This window comes from Mustela erminea, chromosome 9 (assembly GCF_009829155.1).
Source record: "Mustela erminea isolate mMusErm1 chromosome 9, mMusErm1.Pri, whole genome shotgun sequence".
Classification (NCBI taxonomy): Eukaryota; Metazoa; Chordata; class Mammalia; order Carnivora; family Mustelidae; genus Mustela; species Mustela erminea.
Genome location: NC_045622.1, coordinates 59,953,188 through 59,980,576, shown reverse-complemented (window position 1 = coordinate 59,980,576; position 27,389 = coordinate 59,953,188). Strand labels below are relative to the sequence as shown.

At 39.5% G+C, this 27,389-nt stretch overlaps 2 protein-coding genes and 1 pseudogene across 2 annotated transcripts; 2 read left to right on the top strand and 1 right to left on the bottom strand.

Annotated features, from left to right (window-relative positions):
• Window positions 1-2,125: 2,125 nt before the first annotated feature.
• Window positions 2,126-3,082, bottom strand: LOC116599433 (annotated as a pseudogene).
• A 12,659-nt stretch (window positions 3,083-15,741) lies between these two features.
• LOC116599676 (olfactory receptor 51I2-like) lies at window positions 15,742-16,689 on the top strand. The gene has a single exon (XM_032359660.1). The coding sequence runs from the start codon at window positions 15,742-15,744 to the stop codon at window positions 16,687-16,689; it is 948 nt and encodes a 315-aa protein (XP_032215551.1).
• Window positions 16,690-26,041: 9,352 nt separating this feature from the next.
• Window positions 26,042-26,986, top strand: LOC116599671 (olfactory receptor 51I2-like). Its single transcript, XM_032359655.1, is given in 1 exon segment — window positions 26,042-26,986. A coding segment is annotated over 1 exon segment (945 nt).
• The last annotated feature ends 403 nt before the right edge of the window (window positions 26,987-27,389 follow it).

The window sequence follows — 27,389 nt, the reverse complement described above, 5'->3', positions numbered from 1 at the left end:
CATCACCTGGCTACTCCATTCCCCACCACCCACACCCTCCGAAACCCTGTTTGTTTACCAGAGTTCATAGTATCTTGTGGTTCTTGCCCCTCTCTGATTTCTCCCCACTCAGTTTTCCCTCCCTTCTTCTATAGTCTCTGTGTTATTCCTTATATTGCACATATGAGTGAAACTATATGATAATTGTCTTTCTCTTCTTCACTTATTTCACTTAGCATAATCCCCTCCAGTTTCATCCATGTCAATGCAAATGGTGGGTATTCATCTTTTGTGATGGCTAAGTAATATTCCATTGTATATATGAACCACATCTTGTTTATCCATTCATCTGTTGAAGGGCTTCTTGGCTCCTTCCACAGTTTAGCTATTGTGGACATTGTTGCTATGAACATGTGCCCCTTTTTTTCACTATATCTGTCTCTTTTGGGTAAATACCTAGTAGTGCAATTGCTGGGTGATAGGGTAGACTCCATTTTTAACATCTTGAGGAACCTCCATACTGTTTTTCAAAGTGGCTATACCAGCTTGCATTCCCACCAACAGTGTAAGAAGGTTGCCTTTTCTCCACATCCTTGTCAAAATTTGTTGTCCCTTGCCTCATTAATTTTTGCCATTCTAACTGGTGTAAGGTAGTATCTCATTATGGTTTTGATTTGTATTTCCCTGATGGCTTGTGATGAACTTTTTTTTTTTCATGTTTCTGTTAGCTTTTTGTATGTCTTCTGTCGAGAAGTGTTGGAGAAGTGTCTGTTCCTCAGTGAGGTGGATGGATGATACTTTCTTCCAAATTACCTCATGTATTCACAAGACAATATGGAGTCAAGGTAGTGTGTTCATATTTATTTATTTGTGATATTGTTTTTATAAAAATAAATGCTGAGGACCCTTGTTTCTGTAAATATATAGTTGGGAGTGGAGAGAGTTTTGTTTCTGCATTGTGACAATGAAATCATAATCAAGAGTGACAGCTGTAAATAGCAATGGTCCTAAGTGAGCAGGTTTGGGCAAAGGAGAGTTTCCTTATGTCTGGACCCACACCTGTGAGGAGGGATTCCAGTCAGGTGGTCTATCTGAGGGGCATACAGGGTTGTTTCAAAGTAAGGAACAATAAAAAATATCCATTCAGAACCTACTGCTTCTATTAGAATCAATTGTTATCACCAAAGACAAAAATAGATGCTTTTGCTGAGAAATATTAATTTTTACATACAAAAATTTCAACAGATTGCAAGTAGGATAAACTTTAAAAAGACAGTTACTGATGTCAACAAGGGACTATCCATAAAGGTACTGGAACTGTAATCAAGCTTCTATAAACTTAATAAGAGGTAAAATTATGGCAAAGTAACGGGAGATAATATGGTTTTATTGAGCACTAATCATATCCCCAGTACTGTCTAACTTTCAGACATGAGTTATTATAATTGTGTGAGCTCAGATACTACAAGACTTAGATAAGTTATAAAAATGAAATGTTTTGAGAAGTTACATTTTTTGAGATGTTTACTTTTACATCTTACACTTATGTATTTAGCATTTTATGTTTCAGACACTATTGTAAGATTTATACATACATTCAGTAGTTTGTCAATCCTCACCACAACCTCAAGAGTTAAAAATGATCATTATCCCCATTAACAGTCAACCAGAATAAGGAGAAAAGTATTTATCAACTTGCTCAAAGCACAAAACTGATAAAAATTAGAGGAGACACCATTTAAACATAATCACTCTGATTTAATTTTAGTTTTCATGCTCTTAGCCACTGCCCAAAGTCTTGGATTTCAGATTCAAATGCACTCTGAATGTTCTCCCTTTGTTTCTCACCTCACTTCCCAGTAGAATATTGCAACCATGAGGTACAGTGTGAATTCCAGACAGGAATGTCTTTCTTCTTGACAAATTATAGCCCCTAACTGAGATGACAGAAAAAATATAATCTCATTCTGGGCAATTCAGAATTGCTCAAGGAGCACATTCACCATCATATTCAACATTTCCAATTTATATGACTATTTCTCTTCCTCCCTTATCTCACATGATAGGCTCCCATTAATATAAAAGCTTCTAGACAATTATTCTTCTCACTTACCTTTCTTTATCATTTCCAAGTGCTACTCAGAACTCACACTGAGCCCTTCCTCAAGTGGAGCAGTCTAAGAAGTCGACTCTGAATCTCCTTGGTCCTAGCCCCATAGATGATTGGATTGAGCACAGGAGGCACCAGAACATAGAGGTTTGCCAAAAAGATGTGCACATTCTTGGGGACTCAGTGCTGCCCAAAGCGGTGGGTGAGGAAGGAGAAGAAGGCAGGAATGTAGAAGACCAGGATGACTCCGAGGTGGGAACCGCAGGTATTCAGAGCCTTGTGCCTGGCATCTTGAGATGGCAGGCGGAAGACAGCATGGAGGATAAAGCCATAGGAAATGGCAATGAGGATGGAATCCAGACCCACGGCCAGCAGAGCCACAGTCAGCCCATAGACAATATTGACAGTGATGTTGGCACAGGCCAGGCGAGCGATGCCCATGTGCTCACAGTATGTGTGTGCCATGACATGGTGACCACAGTAAGGCAGTCGCCTCAGCAAGAAGATGAATGGAGAGACAACGGCTATACTCCGGAGTATGCCGGCAAGGCCAATTCTGCCTATGATGGTATGGTTGAGAATGGTTGTATATCTCAGTGGGTTGCAGATAGCCACATAACGATCAAAAGCCATAGCAAGAAGAACTGAGGACTCTAGAGCATAGATAGAATGGACACAAAACATCTGTGCCAGGCATCCACCAAAGGAAATCTCACCAGCATGGAGCCACAAAATGGCTAATGTCTTGGGCACAGTGGTAGAGCTGAGAGCCAGGTCAGTGAGTGAAAGAAGGCACAGGAAGAGATACATGGGTGCATGAAGAGCCCGGTCTGTCACAATGACCAGGATGAGAGCAGCATTCCCAGCCAGAGCTACCAGATACACAGCACAGAAGGGAATGGCAATCCAGACGTGGGCCCACTCCAGCCCTGGGATCCCTGTCAGGAACAGAGTGGCTGGGAGACCATCATCACTGAGGTTGCAATCTGCCATTCTGCGTGGAAATAAAGGGCTCTATCCAAGGGGTGACTGTATGACTGCCCTCTCACATCAGAGTTTTGGTTCATTCACATAAAATGATGACCCTTCTCTGAAACAATCTTGTTTAGGCTGAGAAAAACATATATTGTTTTTAACTTGTTCCAAATATTAAAATACTGTATCACATATAATCCATTATTTTCATCTATTTTCTATAGTCAAAGTTTGTTTTTTGATTTCCACATTCCAAACGCCAACCATACCTACCAGAATCTTTGTAGGATACCCGCACCCCTAAACGTTAGTTGTAATCTGTCACAAAAATGTTGCTGAACCTTGAGAAAAATCTTTTCTCTGAATAGTCTTCAAGTATGAAGAATAATGAGCCTGGAATCCTAGTCACAGCTTTTCTGTTTATTCACTATTTAACATTGGATAAGTTCCACAATATTTTTGATACCCAATTTTCTTATTTATAAGTTGGAAATGACACACCTGGCTTCCTTATTTCACATGATTTTTTTGGGGGTAGGAAAGCCTTAGGTATATGGTAGGATTAAAATGTTTGGACACCAAAAATAATGTCCTTCTCATTTGTGCAAGCTCTTTTTCCTGTAGTCATATTTTGGAGTGATAGAGAGTATTATAATTATTCTACATCTGTTTTATCAAGGGGAAGTCCAAGTTCAGAGAAATAAACTAATGCAGTTCAGATCACAAAATGTGGTTTTTTTTTAAAGATTTTATTTATTTATTCGACAGAGAGAGATCACAAGTAGGCAGAGAGGAAGGCAGAGAGAGAGGAGGAAGCAGGCTCCCTGCTGAGCAGAGAGCCCGATGCGGGACTCGATCCCAGGACCCTGAGATCATGACCTGAGCCAAAGGCAGCGGCTTAACCCACTGAGCCACCCAGGCGCCCCACAAAATGTGTTATTGTCAGACTGAAATTACATCTCACATCTTCCGATTAAAAGTTTGGTGTTTTCACCTCACAGTAGCCTCACTTATATGGCCAATACTTGAATTCTTTTCCTTGCCAGATAACTCTAAACTCAGTATCTAATGTGGCAAACCCTTTACTCATTATCTGGACTTCGAAGAAACAGATACTAGTGAAAGCTCCTCCTATTTGCCTGGGGACTTCCAGTGATGCCCACAGGCCCTGGAGGAAAGAAACATGGGTGGAGGAGTGGAGAGCTGGAGTCAGTACCACCTTCTCCTGTTCTCCCTTCCCAGCCTATTCTTGCCAGCAAAGGAAGATTTTCCAAGACTACTATAAGGAGGTCACTACTTTGTGAGCTACTCTGACATTCTACGTAGGTACCAGAAAGCCTAGGTCCAAACAAGGTTGTTTTCCAGGGGAAAAATGTGAAAAATACACTGAGCTGGAGGAACATTCTGGGTGGAATGCAGGAATCCTTCCAAATTCATCCCTTTTGGCCTTGGCTCTGGGTCACTATGATGCCTTGGAAACCTAGACTTTAATAATTGAACTCTGAGTTCTTTCTGGCACATATTCTTTTTTCTGTAGTTTGATTTCAAAAACATACCTGTGTCAGGTGACCTTTGTTTACCAGTTGAGCGTGCTGAAGCTGGGGTTCTGTGATGGGTGTCACCTGCGAGTGTGGGGCTGTGTGGAGAGTACTTCAGGGATGTGAAAGCTGTGTTCTTGTGCAGGATGGATGGACGTGATTTGGAGGATGATGGGGGCCGAGTGTGGAATCTGAGTTCAAAAGTCAGATCTTCCCTCACTTTTGTGAGATCATTGAGGTCTTCAGCTTAGTTCTGACTTTCAGCCTCTTCTGATCAAGAGATTTGATAAGTGAGGTTATTTATTGACTCTCTCTGATGCTAATTATGAAAACCCAAGGCTGTTTGGCTCTAGAGATTTGATCCATGGTGCTCATTCTTAGAGAGACAATAGGGCGGGGTTGAAAAAAGGGAAAGAAATGAGGATAGAACATTTCCCTAGGAAATTTTCAAGGAAAGTAGCAATAAAATCTATTAAGTTTTCTGTTTCTCTTCTCTTCTCTTACTTTCCCTTTTCTTTCATTTTCTTCTTTTTCTCTGTTTCTCCCCCTTAATTATGGTATCTCTCTGAATTTACATATATAGTGGCCCATGGTATTCCGTGTACACATGGCATCATCAATGTTATATGTAAATATGGTGGTAAGAAATGGTGGTAGAGAGGCTCAGGCTCCATTGTCCCATTAACTTCCATAATTTCAAGAATAAGTTACTAAGATTTTAAGAACATGGCAGTAGAATATTAAACCAAATACAGGACCTTCTGAGCATAGGCATTATGCCACTGTGCAGGTTTCACACCCACAGACCTTGTCCTAGGAGTGAAGCCATCAGTTCTCTAGCCAGATGCACTCAGATCCTTTGACATTACCACATCTATCAAGCCTTCACACAAAGGCTTCCATCCTTCAAAACCTTCAGAGTGCTGCACTATTTTCCCTTGTTCATACTTGTTTCCTTTCAATTTTTTTTTTAAAGATTTATTTATTTGAAAGAGAGAGCAAGGACACACAAGAGAGTTGGGGAGGGGCAGAGGGAGAGAGAATCTCAAGCAGAATCCATGCTGACCAACAGCCCCATGCAGGGCTCAATCCCATTAACCCACGATCACATCCTGAGCTGAAACCAAGAGCCAGACACTCAACCTACTGAACCACTCTGGCACCCCTCTTCTCATGTTAATACAAAGCAGTGGTCTTCAAAAATTTTTGCCCAGATAATTTCCAAAAGAATTTTTCAATAGTATACACTCCCTCAAAACTGTTAAGTTGACATCAAAAATTGTCATTTTCTATTAAATATTAGAAAAAATATAACATACAGTATAGTGTGAATATTGATTTTTTTTAAGATAAAAATACCACATCAGTCTTTAAGTGTATCCTATGGAATATAGATAGCCTTGAAATTTTCTTCCCCTCATTTATTATCCATTTAAAAATACATGAACAAATGAATAAGTTTTCCATAACTGTCATTCATATATAATATATATGTATATCTCTCTATATATGAATGAAATGAATGAATGAAAAAAATGAATGCATATATATGTATATGTGTATATATATATATATAATTTTTTTTTAAGAGAGCATGAGTGGGGGTGGTGTATGGGGTAGAGGCAGATGGAGAGAGAAGTCAAAGCAGACTGTGCACTAAGCATGGAGCCTGATGTGGGGCTCAGTGTCATGGCCCTGATATCTTTACCTGAGCTGAAATCAAGAGTTGAATGCTTAACCTACTGAGCCACCCAGGCTCCCTGTCACTGTCATAAATTTAACATTAATGCTTTGTCTACTTGAAGTTGGTTCATTTTCCTACATATTAATTTTTGTGCTTAAAAATCTTGTGGTGATAACCCTTCTTTCCTTGTTTGCAGTAAAAAATATATGCAAATTGGAATTATTTATTTTATTTTCTTCAATCATTAGGTTGTGAGTGTTAAAATGTTCTACAATTACAATTATTTTAAGTATGCATTAATAAAAGCAATATAGAGAAGCTTTAATTTCATGAATTATTATTATACATAAACATTTTTTTAATACAAAGTTTTTAATAAGATTGATGGGGGTTTTCTTATTATTCCTTCAGGGAATTTATATATTAAAAAAAATCAATATTGATGGTATGAGACAAGTTTCACCCTTAGTTATCTCCATTTAACTTCTATAAAACTAAGTTCTAGGAACCCTTGTTTTTTTTTTTTTTTTTAATTTATTTCCAGCATAACAGTATTCATTATTTTTGCACCACACCCCGTGCTCCATGCCATCCGTGCCCTCTATAATACCCACCACCTGGTACCCCAACCTCCCACCCCCCGTCCCTTCAAAACCCTCAGATTGTTTTTCAGAGTCTATAGTCTCTCATGGTTCACCTCCCCTTCCAATTTCCCCCAACTCCCTTCTCCACTCTAAGTCCCCATGTCCTCCATGCTATTTGTTATGCTCCACAAATAAGTGAAACCATATGATAATTGACTCTCTCTGCTTGACTTATTTCACTCAGCATAATCTCTTCCAGTCCCGTCCATGTTGCTACAAAAGTTGGGTATTCATCCTTTCTGATGGAGGCATAATACTCTATCCCCAGGGGTACAGGTCTGTGAATCACCAGGTTTACACACTTCACAGCACTCACCAAAGCACATACCCTCCCCAATGTCCATAATCCCACCCCCTTCTCCCAAACCCCCTCCCCCCAGCAACCCTCAGTTTGTTTTGTGAGATTAAAAGTCACTTATGTTTTGTCTCCCTCCCAATCCCATCTTGTTTCCTTTATTCTTCTTCTACCCACTTAAGCCCCCATGTTGCATCACCACTTCCTCATATCAAGGAGATCATATGATAGTTGTCTTTCTCTGCTTGACTTATTTCGCTAAGCATGATACGCTCTAGTTCCATCCATGTTGTCGCAAATGGCAAGATTTCATTTCTTTTGATGGCTGCATAGTATTCCATTGTGTATATATACCACATCTTCTTGATCCATTCATCTGTTGATGGACATCTAGGTTCTTTCCATAGTTTGGCTATTGTGGACATTGCTGCTATAAACATTCGGGTGCATGTGCCCCTTTGGATCACTACGTTTGTATCCTTAGGGTAAATACCCAATAGTGCAATTGCTGGGTCATAGGGCAGTTCTATTTTCAACATTTTGAGGAACCTCCATGCTGTTTTCCAGAGTGGCTGCACCAGCCTGCATTCCCACCAACAGTGGAGGAGGGTTAGGAACCCTTGTTTTTAAATCAATAGCTATGAGTGTAAGGAGTTTGAATTGCCTGGGACACTGACTTAATAGAGATTCAGTAAGTGCTGGAATCAATTTCTGCTGAAAGAAAGGAGATTCTGCTTTAGAAGCTTAAAAGAGAGTGCCCAAAGAGCTGGGGCCAAGAACTTCAAGAATAGGCCACCAGAAGCTGGCTTTACAAATCACATACAAATATGTGATTTGTATGACAAGGCTGTTTGGAGTTAAGTGTAGAAAAAAACACCACAAACTGAAACCAGCTGCTTTTATAAGAATCAACTGCTGTTGCCAAGGATAAAACAGTTGCTTGGGTGATAAGACAGAAGCAGAAAGCTAACAGGAAAAGTAAATCCCTTCTCTCAGCTTCTAGTCAGCTCCTAATGGCTCCTATTGGCACAGCCTAACAATATATTTAATTTTAGAACTTTCAGATACTGCCAAAATACTAAAATCCAAAGCCACCTATTATTCTTAAAATAAAATGTATAAGGCAGGGAAAGCAAACCTAGCTGATATGTGGTGATGTAACTGATAAAGTGGCTTGCTCTGAGTCAGTTGTTGAAATTTTCCCAATACTTGCTGCATAGAAGCCAGAGCAGAACACAAGAAAGCATGAAATTGAATTTTAAATGTTTCCTTTTCAGATAACTGAATTTTTATAACTAAGTTTATAACCATAATCCAAAGAAAGTTAAAATCAATATCATAAAGACTGATCTTTTTCTACCAGAGGTGTCCCCCCCTTCAGCAATTTAGGCTTTATTCTTCCATCAAACTAACTCCTTGGTATCTATTCTGGACCAATATTATCAGGCTTCTCTGAAGGTAGCCTGAGGACTTCCTAATACTCTAGAAAAAAATCACAAATAGCCACAAAGTAACACAATGTGAATATGCAGCTTCATACTTCAGCTTTACCAAGAAATTATTCTATTTGATACAGTTAATTTTCTCTATCATTCCCCTTAACTGCCATTTCAAACACCCACTCCTCTCTTAGAACTTGCTGCACCACTTATAATAAGCAGGCAGAATATTTAGATTTTGGCGACTACTTATGAAAAATGCATGAGAGAAAGGATGTGTGGAATGATGGTTAGGTTTTAGCTTTAGCTATCAAAGTCATGCCACTCACTGAGAAGAGGAAAGGAAAAAAACTTATATTCATATATTGGACTTTTTGATCTTTTTGATTGGAAAGGAAAAAAAAACTTATATTCATATATTGGACTTTTTGATCTCCAGCCAATTGGAGATGCCAAGCGGTCAGCTGGAAAACAAGAAGTAAATTAGAGCAGGATACACAGATGAGTTGATTAGTGTGTTTCAAAGATATGAAAATCTGATTTTTCTTCCAAGGTCATGCGGAGTGATTACACAGAGTCAAAACTGAAGCTAGCTTAGGAAAGAACCATGGATAATATTAATACTTAAGAATGAATAGAGGGAGAGCCAATTGCCAAGGAAACTGAAGAGAGGCATTGGACATAGGTGGATGACCTGGAAAGAGTGACATGACTGATCCAAGAAAGGAGGAAAAAAATCAAGAAAGAAGCGAGGTTGACTGTCTCTGCACTGAGAGTCTATTGTATTTAGTAATGCTGAGATCAGCAGTGACATTGGAAGCATAGTTTTGTGGTGTGACATCACTAAAATACAGTCCATTACGGAGTTAACAAGGAACAAGAAAGAAGAGACCGTGAGAAGGGTGGCCTATGTGTGGGTCGTTAGTCGGTCACAATGTAGCCACTTTTTCCAAGCTGTAGAAAGCCCACTTCTCCTTATAAGACTTGAGGAATAGAAGGGATTGAATGTTCCAGCTAAAAAAGATAATATAGGTCAGAAGAAGTAGAGAGATGAGTTAAGACCAATACCTAAAGAACTATTCATGTCCCCATCATTGTTTAGCTTTTAAACCAAGGGAGATCTGTTTTGAAGAGCTAAAGCAAAAATATTTGGATTTTTAAAAATCATTCTGCCAATGGAGGGAAAGAATGGCTGAGTCCAGGCAGATTTGGTGCAGGGGGCAATGGAAGTCTGTTTTGGGAATTCAGATGTTGAAGGTCTACTCTTGGGCAGATATGGTATCATGAAATGGCAAAGCAATTTGAAGAAATGTTATAAGATGTGACAACTAATCAGACAACACGGTTGAGAGAAAACACATTAATGATGCATAAAAATGTTCAGGCCATGGCTGATAATGTCAGTGCCCTTAATAAGAAATCAGGGGAAAGAAAATAGTGGGCCTTTGACTGTCCTTCCTTGGTAAAATCAGAAGACCCCTTTTGGTTCTTATTGTCCATGCCTGAGCACTCCCCAAAATCCTGTGCTGACTGGAAACAGTGTCTCAAATTCCCATGCTGTCTGCTTTCTCTATACAAATCTAGATTAATAGAGAAAACATGGTAATGTAAAGGGTAAACATCTAGGCTAATAGAAATGAGCGAACAGTTCACAAGTAAACCCACACATCTATGGTCAATGGATTTTCAACAATGGTATTAAGACTGCTTAATGGGTAAATATAATCTTTTCAACAAAGGTTGCTGGAATAATTGGATAGCCACATGAAAAAGACCGAAGTGGGACCCATCTCTCAACTTACACATAAAAATTAACTCAAAATTAAAAAAAAAAAAAATGGAGTGCCTGTGTGGCTCTGTCAGTGAAGCATCTACCTTTGGCTTGCGTCAAGGTCCCAGGGTCTTGTGATTGAGCCCCACATCAGGCTCCCTGTTCAGTGGGGAACATGCTTCTCTCTCTTTCCCCTGCTTATGCTCTCTCTCTCTCTCTGTCTCTCTATCCCTTTCAAATAAACAAACAAACAAAAAAAACCTTTTTAAAAAAAGGAAAATTTAAAAAATTAACTCAAAATAGATTAAAAAATCTAAATGTAAGGTATAAAACTGAATACCTCTAGAAGAAAACTTAGGTGTCTTAGACAATGTTTGTTTTGATATAATACCAAAAGCACAAGTAACCAAAGAAAAAATATATAAATTGGACTTAATAAAAAAAAAAAAAAAACAATAACAAATCTTTTGTGCTTCTAAGGACAGTATCATGAAAGTGGAAAGATAACCAACAAAATGGGAGAAAATATTTGCAAATCACATGTCTGACAATGGTTTTGTATTCAAAATATATAACAATATCTTATAACTCAACAACAAAAAGTCACATGAACCACTTTAAAAATGGGCAAATGACTTGAATAGACATTTCTGCTAAAAACAGACATACAAAGAGCCAGTAAGCACATGGATGTTAGTTTCATTAGTTATTTGGCAAATGCAAATCAAGATCACTGTGAGATACCATTGCACACATATTAGGAAAACAAAACAGAAAATAACAAATATTAGTAAAAATGTGGAGTGATCAGAACCTTCAAACATTGCTGGTAAAATGTAAATTGATGAAGCCACTTTGGAAAACCATTTGGCTTTTCTTCAAACAGTTAAATGTAGAGTTACCAAATGACTCAGCAGTTTTACTCCTCAGTATATATTCTAAAGAACTGAGGACATATTTCCACACAAAAACTTACACATTAATATTCAAAGAAGCATTATTTGTAGCCCCAAATTGAGAATAATCCAAATACCCATCAAATGACCAATACACAAAATGTAGTCTTTGTATACAATGGAAAATTATATCGGAAATGAAGCACTGACATATAATGAACCTTGGAAACATGCTAAGTGAAAGAAGCCAGACATAACCAGCCTCACATTTTATTGCATTTAATTGAAACGTTCAGAAATAGTCAATCCAAAGCAACAGAAAGTGCATGAGATGTTGCCAGGAGGCTAAGATAAATGAGAATGGGCAGTGAATTTAGTGGTACTGAAGCTTCTTTTCAGAGTGATGAAAACATTCTGCACTTAGGTATTGATGATGACTGCACAACTTTACAAATACACTAAAGATCACTGACTTATACACTTAAAACTTGAATTTTACATATATTATATACATATAATATATATAATTTGCTATTACCATATAACCCAGTTATAAGTATATATATTTATAACTATAACAAATATATATAACAAATATATATATTTTATAACATATATATAACAAATATATATAACTATAACAAATATATATACAAATATGGTGATATTTAAAATATGTATGGTAATATATAATATATAAATAAATAAATATAATAGCAAATGTGTGTGTGTGTGTGTGTGTGTGTGTGTGTGTGTGTGTAATACGGTAATAGCAAAGTTTTAAAAAGGAAATTATAAAATTATGTTATCTTTGAAACTTAGAAGTTCATCTGCCCGGGACCCAGCTGTTTACGTGACACCACAGGTGTGACACCATACCTAAAGCAGCGGCAAGCCCTTTGGCTAGGGGTACTGAGGAAGGGGTCAGGCTTGTCTTCCAGACAGTTGCCAGTAGCAAGCCAGACATTTGCAGTCATAGGATGAAAAAGAATAGTTTTCATTTATTTTACCCTTTTTTTTTTCCTTCTGTGTTCTCTAGTTGTTTTTGAGGGAGGTTGCACAGAGAAAGGCAAAGGTAAGAAAGGTAATCAAATATGAAAGAAAGGATAAATGGGTAAAAAGATAAAGATGGTAATGATTAACAGGTATATGATGTATGTTCCGGGGCACTGCTAGATAAAAATTTTATTAGGTTTTCTAAAAATGTTAAGTGAATAAGTGAACAGTCTATATGTTTGGATGTAGCTCTGCCACTCAGTGCTAGTATAACTTTAGACCTCATTTAACCTCTTAGCACTCATTTTTCTCATCTGTAAAATGGGAAGTAAACATTTCTGGCTCCTGGGTGGCTTAGTTCGTTAAATGCCTGCCTTCAGCTTGGGTCATGATCCTAGTGTCCAAGACTGAGTCCTGCATTGGGCTCTTTGCTCAGTGGGAAGCATGCTTCTCCCGCTGCCTGCCGCTCCCCCTGTTTGTGCTCTCTCTTTCTCTCTGTCAAAAAAATAAACAAAATCTTAAAAAAAAAAAAAAAAGAAGTGAACATTTCTTTCTAAGTGTGATTGTCAGAATAGAACAAGACAAGGCTCATAAAGTTCTTGGAGTTTAGGGAACATTGTAAACACCCAGTATCACTGTTGACTATTACATCTCTATCCCTACATTCTGCCTTCTGAAAGTCCCCTAAGAAGAGGGTCCTGGAGTGGAGACTTACTGTGGGGTAAGGAAACTTTGGAACTGAGGATCAAGAAGCTTGAGTTATATTCTTAGCTTCCAAATTACTAGCACTGGGACCCCTGGTGCTCACTCTCATCATCTGCTAGAGCTATCTTAAAACCCATCCTTAGGAACATCTCAGAAGCCATGAAGACATGGTATGGAGACAGGTAAGCCCTGCTCTGCTGGGAGGAAAGGAAGTGTTGCCTTGGCCTTGGAAGTCAGATCTGAATTTCCCATGGGAATAGACAGCAAGCAGAGTCCACTGGGATTCTGCTGGGAGGAACCTATTCCCAGCAGGGTTTGACTGGGGGATATTAAGGGCTTACTGTAGCCCAGCCCTCCACTGCTAAAAGCCTGGCAGGTAGCTCCTGTGAAATGTGGTGTGTGTAGGGCCTTCGACAGACTTGACCTAGCTTGGGAAAAAGAAAGGCCATCCTCGTGGAATACATCGTCCTGTGATGTTCTCATTATTCTCAAGAGGTTTTCTTGGCCTTATTTCTCTTCTTTCTTCCTTTCCATGTTTAATGTTCTTGTTACTGTCTCTCTACAATTCCTTCTCCGGTCTGTCATTCCCCTTCCCTCGCTTGACTCTCCCATTTCCATAGCATTTCCTCTATATTCTTTATCCACTTCTCTCTGTCTCTTCCCTGCCGTTTGGTTTTTCCTCTATCTCTTCACCATGTCTCTCTTCATCTTTTGGCCCACTTTCTGCTTTGCATGAACTCTGAGAAAACAAGGAACAGAGTAGAACACTCAGCTGAACTCTAATGTCTCTAATTAGGACCGAAAGGAGGTACTGAAACTGGCCTTCTGCCTCCGGAGGCTCTTACTTAAGACAATTTTAGATTTCCTTAGAGTGGAACATGTGACAGGATGGATCAAAATCCAGGAATGGGTGCTCAGGAAGGGATTGACCCATGGTATCTCCTTAAGACCGTCTCCTCTAAAATCCTCCCTCAGTTTCTTTGTGCGGTTCTACTGAGAGCTCATTATAATTATAATGTGCACAGCTTGCAGGTCTTATCTGGTTCATCCTCTTACCATTTCCAGTCGAGGCCTGGGACTCAGCATCCCCAGCCTTCTGCAGTGGTTCTCTGAAACTTTGTCCCAGACTCTTAATCCCTTTAGCAGGGAATTTCTCTCTGGTTTCTAATCTGATGTAAGGCTGGCTTTATGGGAGAGAGAAAGCAAGTTCCCCCCAACTCCAAAGATACATACAATAATAAATTACTCAGTGGTGAGTAATTTAATTCAACTAACCATGAGGGATAGAGAGCCTTTAACACCTGAACTCTAAAACTAACAGGCGAAGCCACTTATCACAGAGTATGCAAGGGGTTTTAGACATTATGAAATATTCCTAAATGTAGCTCCCTCCCCAAATGGTTATTTTTGAAATTCCACAGGAAACAAGAAAGATGACAAATGTATAGATTATCCTTTATCATCCCACTTCACAACCCCACCCCTTTTTTATCATCCCCTCTTACAACCTCATTTGGGTTGGTGTAAGGAAGTGCTTCTCATTTTCTACTCCTGTTGAATTTTGACAGACTCTGAGATGAAAAGCAATGGCAGAAATGAAAGAATGCTATTCTTTAATAACGCATAGGGAGGAAAAAAGGTAATGGAAAGAATGCTTTTAGCATTACAGGTTTTCTCTCTTAGTAATTCTCAAGATTTTGCCAATTAACTTCTGCTTGTCTATACCAAACGCTATTATGTGGTAACAAGAGTTTTAAAAAATGTTTATTTAATATAAATGCATTCAATGACTTTTGTGCTTTTGTAAAGCACAATGTGCTATTTACTTTTCATCTAAACATGCTTTTAAAATAATAACTTTTCAATAATAACAATAATAGGAGTGCTTCTATAATGCTTACTGTGGGTAGGACCTGTTTCAAGTCCAAGTTCTCTCTGTCACCCTCTCTCTGTTTCCCTCTTTCTATCTTACATAAGCCTGTATCCTCATGCATATGGCAACTCTCTTTTACCCCTTTCTTAAAAGTAAAGAAACTGGGGAAGAGAGTTTAAGAAATTTACCTAATGTCACTGGAACACAAACCCAGAGTGTTCTGGTGCCATGCTCTTAATTAGTAATCTCTGATGTCTCTTGAGATATTTTGATTTTCCAGGGGTCCTGCATAGACACTTCCAGTGTGATCTGTGGGCTGTAGACCATGTAAGCACCTCAGGGTGGAGATTGGATTAGTGAAATTTAGTTCAAGCCATGTAACTGCTTTCCAAGAAGACCTGGACTAATTCTTTTCCCTTTTTCGGATACTTGGTTCCTCATATGTCAGACTGGATGTAAGTGTGGACATCTGTTGTGGAGTGGCTAATATCATGGCTACGTAAGTTTAAACGTTTGGAGGACAGCTGTGATGATTACATGGAAGGCATCTAGAGGACTACTGATTAGACTTAATGAGCTAGTCAACCACCCTGAAGAACAGTTAACCTACTCTTTTTCTGAAAGATGTCTAAGAAAGAATTCTTTCTTTCAATGGCCAGCATTTTATGACTTTCTCCTCATCCTCCCAGTGTATTTTAGAAATAAAATCTATGTGTAATCACGGTTTATAAACCTTTATGTTGTTTTTCCTTCCTAGGAACAACGATAGTCTTAGACACAAGTTATAATTTCTTCAAAAAGTTGGACTGGCTGATAACAAACATCCCCAGCTTCTCATGAGTAACTTCAGAATCAATATCTCTGATGCTCCCACCTTTATCCTGACGGGCTTCCCAGGAATGGAGGCCATGGAGTCCTGGCTATTCTTCCCTCTCCTTTTGCTCTATGCTATCTCCATTGTGGGAAACACCCTGATCCTCCTCATTGTTAAGGAGGAGAAAAGCTTGCACCAGCCCATGTACTACTTCTTGTCTCTCCTTTCAGTCAATGACTTGGGAGTATCCTTTTCCACATTGCCGACTGTGCTGGCTGCCCTCTGCTTCCGCGCCCGGGTGATTTCCTTTAATGCCTGCTTGGCCCAAATGTTTTTTATCCACCTTTTCTCTTGGACAGAGTCTGGCATCCTTCTGGCTATGAGCTTTGATCGCTATGTGGCCATCTGTAACCCCCTGCGCTATGCTACAGTGCTCACTAGTGCCCGCATTGTGGCAATGGGTTTGTGTACTGTTCTCCGAAGCTTTGCCCTCATCCTAGTCTTTCCACTGCTGCTGCACAGACTGCCCTTCTGCCACCCCCAGAACGTCCTCTCCCATGCCTACTGCCTTCATGTGGATATGATTAAGCTGGCGTGTACTGATGTCTCCCTCAATAGCCACTACGGGCTGTCCATTGTGCTGTTCACCTTTGGCCTGGACTCCGCACTCATACTCATCTCCTATGTACTAATATTGCGATCAGTGCTTGCCATCGCCTCCCGAGAGGAGCGCCTCAAGACACTGAACACATGCGTGTCCCACATCCTAGCTGTGCTCATCTTCTATGTGCCCATGGTGAGCGTGTCCATTGTACATCGCTTTGGTGCTGGCCTGCCGCATGCTGTTCATATCCTCATGTCTATTCTCTACCTATTTGTGCCTCCCATGCTCAACCCTCTCATTTACTCCATTAAGACAAAGGAAATACGTCGCAGGCTCCTCAAGATGCTCTTTAGGGTTAAGTCCTGAGTCTCTCATAGAGTTAGAAACCCTGGAAAATTTGGTGTTAGAGTTAGAACCATTTAGACACCAGAGGGGGAGAGGATAAATCCCTACACTTTAAGTTATAGGACCAATGATCAAACACGTAGTCTGGTATATTGGGTCAACACCTGCCAAGACTATCTCAGATCTTATCCATAAATCAACTATTTCAATGCCCTTTAGACAGAGAAAAAATGGTCTCTTTTCAAGAATAACCCAAAGAATGTCAAACATCACTCCAGAGTGAGATTATTTTCTGGAGGAGCAGGGAAATATCTTCAAGATGCTTGGTGACATGATACTTGGACTTCTGGTAATGGGCCTGCACAATTCTGAAAAACACCAGGGCAAAGAGGGGATAATTATGACCTAGATATCACATTTTTACCAGTATGCAAGTTTAGATTGGGTGATTGGTTTCTGATGTTGCCAGGAGCCAGAGTTCTTCTCATCATACTCTTTGAAAAATCAAGTTTTAGAGTTTGATAGAAGTGATAGTTAATGTTATATATGAACTTGGCCGTGCCACAAGGTTTCTAGATATTTGGTTAAGCAATATTTCTGTCTGTATCTGTGAAGGTGTTTCTGGATGAGATTAGCATTTGAACTGGTAAATTAAGTAAAGCTTATTGCCTTCCCCAGTGTAGGTGGGCTTGATCCAAACCACTGAATGCCTGAATTAAGTAAAAGTCCAAGTATGAAAGAAATCTCATTCTGATTGTCTCTAAGTAGGGACATTAGTATTCTCTGTCTTTGGTCTTAGGCCTGGCCTGAAACCATTGTTTTTCCTGGTTTTCAGGTCTTTAACTCTGGACTGGAACTGTCACTTCTCCTGGGTCTGGACTTCTGGGTCTCTATAATTGTGAGAGCCAATTCCTTATAATAAATATAATAAATATCTTTATACACACATCTTATTGGTTCTGTTTATCTGGAAAGCCCTGACTAATCCAACAGCTACAATATTTAAGTAATAAGCATTAGACTTTAGGATTCCTGGTATGTTCTTTTCACATGGGAAATCCTGAAATATATAGGCACTTGGCTCTGCCAACCTTCACTGAACCTGACAGTCCTGTTTTTATCTCTCTGCCATGATCTTTCCTTCTTTTATATCTATCTGCTTTCCCCTCATGGAATCTGAGCTCCTTAAAGCAGCAATTTTGTCAATAGCTTTGTCCATATACATCAGACAGATTCTAGGCTCTCCATTTAGATAATGTCTGATGATGCTAGAGCAATGATGAAAGAGTAAGTGAAAAATGGTTGAATAAATAATGATGAATGAATCTTATTCATTTCTCTAGAAGAAAATCATAAGTGAATAAATTACTGAATGAATGTAAGAACTAATAATACATTTTCTTTTTTTAAAGTAGTTTCCAAGTCCAGTATGAAGCCCAATGTGGGGTTTGAACTCACAACCCTGAGATCAAGACCTCAGCTGAGATCAAGAGTCGGATGCTTAACTGACTGAGCCACCCACGCACCCCATAATACATTTTCTTAAATCAGAATCTCATGTCAGGAAACACTTCCTTCCCCTCTCTACCTCATAATTCTCTCTATGGAGGGAAGTGTAACTTAGAGATGACATCTTTATTTTCCCTTTTTTTTTTTTTTAATTCCTCCAGCTTTGTTGATATAGTTAAAATTGACATATTATATAAGCTCAAGGTATACAATATGATGATTTACTGTATGTACATACTGTGGCAACATCACCACAGTAAGGTTACTTAACCCATCCAGAGAGGTGACTTCTTGAGTAAGTGGGCTGCATCTTTCAGTCTTAATTTTCTTTTTTCTTTTTTTAAAGATTTTATTTATTTATTTAACAGACAGATCTCACAAGTAAGCAGAGAGGCAGGCAGAAAGAGAGAGGTGGAAGCAAGCTCCCTGCTGAGCAGAGAGCCTGATGTGGGGCTCAATCCCAGGATCCTGGAACCATGACCAGAGCTAAAGGCAGAGACTTAACCTACAGAGCCACCCAGGTGCCCCTCAGTCTTAATTTTCTTATCTGTAAAAATGGGACACCGATCTTTGATTTATCTACCTTATATGTTTGTTTTGAAGAGCGAGTAAAATAAACTGCTCTAAAATTATATAATGATACATATAATTTATTTACTCATATTATTTTGATTCAACAAGAATAAATACAAAATTCAGTGCTTAGCTTCAAAGCATCATGAATATGAACCAGAGTCTGAATAAATATTTCATCTAAGATTTTTCTTGAGCCCTAAGTAGCACTCTTTTATATCTGCTTTATGACTCCACTGTACTCAGAATGTACTTTAATCATGTCCATTAGTTTGGGTAGTTTGTAAGACTGTTAACAGACTTTAAACAAACTCCATCAGACTATAAACAACTTATGCCCAGGAATTTATTTTATTCATGTTTATACTCTTCAGTCTCTAACATAAGGCCTGAAGTATACCAGACATACCCATAAAAGTTAAAAAATTAATTATTAAGTGATTATATTTGTATTTATTTGTGTACTAATTATCTCTTTATATTTCAATGACTTACCATATCCTAAAATGTTTATTCTAAAATAGGTAATAATTTTATCAAACAACAATTTTGTAGGAATACTTGCATATTGTTCAGAGTCTAAATACCATATGAATTATGGATATGACCAGAGCAAATAAAAAATAAATGGTACTTGAAATTTTCAAGCCTTTCACAAATGTACCCTGCATATTTATACTGCTCAGACTTATATACTGTAGGGAGAGTGGGCCCATAGAAATTTCAATAGAATGCCAGCACTGTGCCTGACCTTTCACATGTGGGGGAAAAAAAAAAATATATATATATATATATATATATATATATATATATATATATATATGAGAAACACTGTTGCTATTTAATGATCTTGGTTCTGTCACAAATATGACTTAAAATGAGGTTATTGCCTTAATAAGTGGACAATATTCTTTCAGTGATAAATACTTTTGCTTCCTTCTTTAAATCTGAAGGACTTTGAAACTATTTGGCTCATTTATGTACTTGTGACAAGCTCTCTGGGAACATCTGGGCTATTTTCCACATCACATTCTAGAAATAAAAATACTTAGTATTCTTCTCTTGGACTAAGATATATCTTGGATTAAGATATTTCTTGGACTTCTCTTGGACTAAGATATCTGCCTAGTCTAAAAGAAGCTTAGTAGATATTTGCTGTCTATGTCTTCTTCTATTTAGTCCATTAAAGAGAAGATTCATGACTCTGCCTGGATATGTAACTTGCCAGTATGGATGTAAGTACTTCTCTGACTGTGACCTAGTTTATTAATGAGAGCTGTGATTACACCAACACTCTCACCATCACAGGGCTCTGGTTATCCAGATCATCAGATACATCTAGTTTGAGTCCTTAGCTTTTTTTAATCTCTTCCTATGATTCAATTTCCACTGTTTGGGTAGTTGTGTGGTTTCTTATTCCATTCTTTTCTTTTCTTTTTAAGATTTATTTATTTATTTATTTGAGAGAGAGAGAGAGAATGAGTGGGCATGGGATAGAGCATGAGGGGCATAGGGAGAGAATCTCAAGCAGACTCCCTGCTGAGCAGAGAGCCCCTACATGGGCTCCCTCTCACGACCTCCGAGATCATGACCTGAGCCGAAACCAACAGTCAGATGCTCAATTACTCAGCCTCCCAGGAATCACATCTTAATTCATTATTTTAGAACTATAACACGAGTTGCTAAACTAGAGTCACCTTCTTGTTATGGGCTGGAAGTAGGTCCAAGGGCCATCCAGTCCAAGCATTTGCTTGAGTTGTTGGAAACAAATGGCAGGATATTTATTTTGTGGAACAGAAGGTGAAGGCAAAATCCACCTTGGTGCTGGTTCATGGAGAACCTCCTGGACACATACATTGGAGGAGTGTAGGGCATGGGAGGTATCTCTGAGTGAGATTTGGGTTCTAGAGGGGTTATTTGACCATCTGCCTTTGTACGTGATTGTGGCAACTCCGGTGAGGTCCCACAGTCCCTTCTGTGCCTAACTCCCTCTAGTTCTACACAGCACCTCACACTGCTGTTTGAGAATATGTGGGGTGCTATACCTCAACCTCATAGAGTGTTTCCAGTGTCTGAAATTCAAGGAACAGGTCATGAAACTCCAGTATACAGCCAGTGAATCAGAAGCACAGGTAACAACCCTAGCTTGCTACTGGTATCTGAAGTAAAGGGCAGTTTTATGGGACTGAGACTTTCACCTTGGATCTGAGGTTATCTCTAGGTAGATAGAATCAGAAATGAGTTAAATTGTAGGATACCGAGCTAATGTCAGAGAGTTGCTTGGATATTGGGGGAAATCCTCCCCCCACCCTGCATATATGCAGTGCAATTGCTACTAAACATTTAGGGTGCTTAGCACAATGTATGGCACAGGAAGGTTTCTCTACAGAGAAAAGAGAGAAAGACAATATTGCATAGAAATGAAGAAGTGGTATGCAACTGAATAAGAATACCTTCCTAAGATAAAGTATAAAGAGGAAAGGCCCCTCCACCCCCAGCAAACAAATATGGATGATGGAAAAAAAATATGTAATCCAGGAAGTGGGATTCCAACCCAAGGAAGAGAAGGACAAACTCCTTGCTGCTGTCTGCATAAGAGACTTGAGAACCAACAAAATAGAGGGCTTCAGGGAGAAGTTACCTAGAAGATCAAAAAGCATTTAATAATTAAATTCCACATATGAGTGAAATTATATGGTATTAACAGATAAACAAAGGGGAAAAGAGGGAAAAATAAAATAATACAAAACAGAGAGGGAGGCAAACCACAAGAGAGTCTTAACTATAGAAAACAAACTGAGGGTTGTTGGAGGGGAGGTGGACTGGGGAATGGGGTAACTGGGCATTAAGGAGGACTTGCGATGGCATAAGAGCTGGGTGTTGTATGCCATTACTTTCCTTTAGGGGATGACAGACGTCCATCAGGCAGTAGTGCTGATCAGCGGATTCCTGACTGACTGGTTTAAGATTCCATTCCTGAAACAGCAAATCTAGAACTAAGTCTCTATTTGGTGGTGTGGGGCTTAACCTAAGTGATCCAATGTTGAGCACATTGTCTTGTTTTTAACATTACTTTCTCCTGTGTATAGCAATGCTATAAGCATCTCTCTTCTCCAAATTTCTTGGACTCACAATTGAGGCTATTTATTGTCTGGCACTGATGGATTAATTTCTCACTAATATCCAACTTATTTGTTAACCCTCCTAAGCCCTTCTGTCTCCTATTCTCCTCCTCAGTGTTGCTTCTCAAGCCCTCAGACCTGTGCAGGTATGACACATCCACCAGAAATGATCCTTCTTTTGTTGCTTCTCTGTCCTTTCCCTTCTACCTGAGACTCACTGTATATTGTTGCTTTAAGAAATTACCACAAACAGCAGCATCTGGATGGCTCAGTTGATTAAACATCTGCCTTTGGCTCAGGTCTTGATCTCACTGTCCTGGGATTGAGCCCCACGTCATGCTCCCTGCTCAGTGGGAGGTCTGCTTCTCCCTCTCCCTCTACGCCAGCTCATGGCCTTTCTCTTTCCAAATAAATAAAATGTTTAAAAAAAAAAGAAAAAGAAGAAAAGAAATGATCACAAACAATAAAACAATGAAAATCTCTTATGCCATTGTTTCTGTAGGTCAGAAATCCAGAAACTTTAACTGTTTAGGGTCTCTCAAAGTGATCACAGTGATGGCAGGGCTGAGTTTCCTACTGAAGAGTCTGGGGAAGAAGCCACTTTGAAGCTCATTTAAGCTGTTGGTTGAATTCAGTGCCTCATAAAAGTAGGACTGACATTTCAAGTTCCTTGCTGACTATAAGCTAAGGGCTTGCAAATGCTCCTTAACATTGTCCACACCACTCTCATGATGTTCATTCTGCCCCCTCCAGTCATTGTAGACAGACCACCTCTCTCGTTTTGAATCTGACTTCTTCTGCCATATTTCTCTGATTCCAGCCTGAGAAAGTTCCCTAATTTTAAGGACTCACGTAAATCAATTAGGTCTGCATGGATCATCTATAAGGAAAAAAAAATCCTTAAGGTCCATAATCTTAATTATATCTTCAAAGTCCTTTTGCCATGAGATGTATATGTTCATAGGTACCAAACTTGGACATCTTTGTGGGGGGCATATGCCTACCACATTCCCTTAAATAATATTTGCTCATAATTTGAGAGTCAAGAGATGCACCTGAAAATCTTCTCTGACTGCCCTAGAATATTACAAATCCCCCTCCTTTGTTCTGTCCTACCTTGTGTCTTTTATCTTCAGTCACGGAAATATACATAAGTGTTTCCTTAGGAGTCTTCCTGACTGGGCTATGAACTGTTATGCTTATTTATCCACACATTCCCCAAGACTAAAATCATGCCTACTATTGAATAAATGACTTGATTTATAATGACTTTTGTTACCATACACCTTATACCTTATACCACAGACCTAAATTTAGGGTAAGAATTGTGACCTTGTTTAAAGGAAAAGACAGCATTTTTTTATATGGGAAATTAAAGAGCAAGAATTATGACAAAAGTCCAGTAGACACAGAATACTGATAAATCCGTGCATATTGATCGGGGTTTGGGTGGTCTCCTGACCTTTTCCCATGACCATCTGTGTGACTGCAAGAAGGTGCAGGAGGGGATCAGGTGACACACTGAATCCTTTGGTCTGACTTATCTACGAGTTGGAGTTTTTGGAAGTGATGACTGTATTTTCAGTCTGGTTCGTCCCAGACAATTATTAGGTAATCTTAGGGCGTCTTTCTAAACCCAACTTCTTTTACCGTCCTCCCAGGAAAGTAAATGTAGATGTTCCATATTCCCAGCAGCCCATGAGTACCTGAGCTGATAGAAGCTCAAGGGACTTCCTGGGTGGGGCCTTATAGTCTCAGGCCAGGGAGTTGGTAGACATGACTGGGTGCAGGTTGGGGCAAGGCACGAAGAGCCCCCATTACCCTCTTCCTTCCTCTGCACCTTCTGTCTGTGGAGCTCTCGCAGGTACGTCAAGGGGAGGGTCAGATACTCCAGTCTCAAGCCTTAACGTGCTCTGCCCCTGAGTGGTATAATATGACTGTCTGAAGGAGGAAAACTTGTCCCTAATTTGCGTCAGGTTGTTTTATTTCCTGCACATGTTTACTTTCATCACCTTCCCAGTTCTACATTTGCTAGGTGTTGCTCTTGTTCTCTAAATCCTGCCATGCTTTCTGCTTTAGACAAGACTTTCCCATTAAGCTATACCTGGATATAGATGCTTTGATGTGAACAAGCACCCTCCAAATATCTGGCATCAGGGGCATATATAAAAAGATATTGGCTACTTTGGAAACCACTTGGCAGGACCTTACTTATTGCTAAAAGACCCTATGATCAATCAAGGGCATCTGCATATTGCATGCAGAGACAAACAAACATGTTTAGGAAGAGTTTTCAGGTAGGTAAGATGAAGCAGCCCTAAAAATATGAAGAGAGGGGAAAATGCATCCTGTGAGGAAAGGTTAGAGGAGTCCTGAGTCAGATGGAGGTTTGGCAAAGGTAGATGAATGGCTGGAGGTGAGGGCAGAGAGCAGCTCTAGAACTCAGAGTTGCAAAGCCCTGAAAGTTTTCACACCTCTCTGCTTTTGGATCCTCCCAGCACCATTAGCTCAGTTTCTTAGCATCTCTAGTTTACAACAAAGAGAACAAAAACCCAGGAGGGATCAGTGACTCAGGGGGTACGTCTCCTGTGTGAGACCTTGCACTAAAGTGCAAGAGGGGCTCAACAACAAAAGAGAGGCAGGGCTGAGTTCTTGGAGCTGGCGAGTCAGACGATAAGATAGAATTCACAAGGATTTCACGGAGACCAGACAGAGAAATGGGCACAAAATGAGATGCAAACTTACAGTTACTAGAGCTGTGGCAAAGAGACAAATTACTACTGCTGGCCATGACCAGCCAGTCTTCATGACAGAGTGCATTGCTGATCCTGACCATGGAAGATGGATTGAATGGGTATGCTCTCATGCTCAGGGCAGCCTTTGGGAGCTGAGGGGCTATAGTTCTTATCCATTTGGTTTCCTTGAGGTACAAGGAAGGGAATCTTGAGGATTGAGGCCAAAACTACTGATTTAGTACTGACTACAAAGGCCTTCAACTCTAGGCTAATGAGTTTGGATTTGATCCTTTGGTAATGAGGGAGCATTCAGGGCTTCTAATTGAACAGTGCCATTTTCAGATCCTACCTTTAAAAAATATTACTTTAGTTCTACTATAGATTAAAGTAGTCCTACTCCAGAATGAAACAGAGAGTGGTGTGAGCTTTATTAGGAGGCTGTTATTATGGTACAAGAGTGTGATTGTCTGGGTCTGCAGGGGAGACTGCAGGTGAAAGGGAATAGAGGAAGGTACTGACAGAGGCATTTTTGGGGTTTGTATTTTCCTTGGGTCTTACCTGGTTTAATGCAGTAGATACAAGAAAGAAAGTCAAAATGATATTTGGATTTTGAGTCTCAATCTTAGGCATAATGATGGTATTATGCAAAGAGATGGAGTACATAGATAAGAAGGAACTTCATGGAATAAATAAATGATTATTTATCCAAAAGTCAGGTGCCATTTGGTTCTGAAAGACATTATTAAGAACTAACTTTCAGTAAATTAAATTATCCAGTAAAGTAAATTAAGTTAACTGGATAGAAGAATGCAAAGATGAGTGGGAATATGGGAGTCTAGTGCATCTTGTTGAACATGTGGAAGGTTATCTCTATGGATGGATATATTTCTACCCATTTATCTTGTGTCAGGATGAATGGATAGAAGAACTGACAGACTATATAAGAGTAGAGAAGTTGGAGAGTCAAAATAAGATAGTAAAGTTTCAGTAGCATGAGAGAGTGGAACGAGGAAAAGATTATGGTTTGGTGAAAACGTGACGTGCTAAGAAAGGGGACTGCATTAACAAGGAAGTAGTGATTAGGTCCATTTTGTCACAGGTCTTGAATAAAATGATGCCCAGAGATCGATGAGAAGAATTCACAGCTTTAAATATGAGGAGGAGAATTGTGGCAGTAGGCACAGGTGTAAGGAAGGCAATGTGACCTATTTAGCCAACTGGATAAACTGAGAAAATTCAGACAATTCCAGAGATCCTGGTGACAAAGAGAGAACAGGGTTAAGTGATTTGGTGAACAAGATTGATTAATACTCTAAAGTAAGGGGTTGGATGATACATGAGAGTCTTAAAATATTAGGTATATGCCTTGAATTAAACTTTATGTTTGTCTTCTTTACAGACTAGTGGTCCTAGAACCTAAGCAGTAGTGCAAATATGGGAGGTAAGCCCCACAACAGCTCAGAGTTGCCTCCCTTCACCCTGACAGGGCTCCCAGGGCTGGAGACCTCTCAACACTGGATGTTTCTGCTCCTTGGTATCCTCTACATTGTCTCCATTGTGGGCAATGCCCTTATCCTTTTCATTATCAAGGAGGTACAGAGTTTGCATCAGCCTATGTACTACTTCCTATCCCTGCTATCAATTAATGACCTAGGTGTGTCCTTTTCCACACTGCCCACGGTGTTGGCCACATTTTGCTTCCACTTAAGAAAGATCAGTTTTGATTCTTGCATGGCTCAAATGTTCTTTATACACCTCTTCTCCTTCATGGAGTCTGGAATTCTGCTGGTTATGAGTTTTGACCGCTATGTGGCCATCTGTAACCCATTGCGTTATGCCACAGTGCTCACTGATGCCCGTGTGGTGCACATGGGCATGGCTGTTATCATCCGCAGTTTCTGTATGGTTTTTCCACTGCCTTTCCTTCTGAAGAGGTTGCCCTTCTGCAAGGCCAATGTACTCTCCCATGCCTACTGCCTGCATCCAGATCTGATCCGCTTACCCTGTGGTGACATCACCATCAATAATATTTTTGGTCAATTCATTGTCATCTCTAACTTTGGTCTGGATTCTGCACTCATTCTCCTCTCCTATGTGCTCATATTGCGCTCTGTACTTGCCATTGCATCCCGGGAGGAAAGACTTAAGACTCTCAATACATGTGTGTGACACATGTGTGCTGTGCTCATGTTCTATGTGCCCATGGTTGGTGTGTCCATGGCTGCTCGCTATGGGAGGCATGCCCCACAGTACGTGCACACACTCTTGTCCCTTATCTATCTCTTTGTGCCTCCTATGCTCAACCCGGTCATCTATTCCATCAAAACCAAAGAGATTCAACAGAGGCTTTGCAAAATACTACTAGGAAATAAGTTTTAAGCAGGAGAAATGTTAAAATTCCAAGATTCAGGGGATATATGTTGTTAGTCCACAAATTTGAGTTTCTAAAAACTGCTTTGACAAGGCTTTTAAAATTTCTTTTTAGTCACTAAGCAATATTAGGATTTCTTCCTGACAATAGTTAGGACCCAAGTCAACAGGTTTTGACCAGGTAAACTGGGTCATAATTTAGCAAAAACAAATAAAGAAAACAAAACCACGTCTGCTCAGTTTCCCTTTTTAAATGTTTAATGAGAATATATAAAAATATATATTCTCATAACTAGTCCCTCATTTCAGTGTGGTATATTTGTCTTATCTTTGCTGAAAGTGAATCAGCACAAAAGAAATTGTGGAACCTCTGTCATAATGGGTAAAGGAATTTGTTTCCCCAAGATTATGT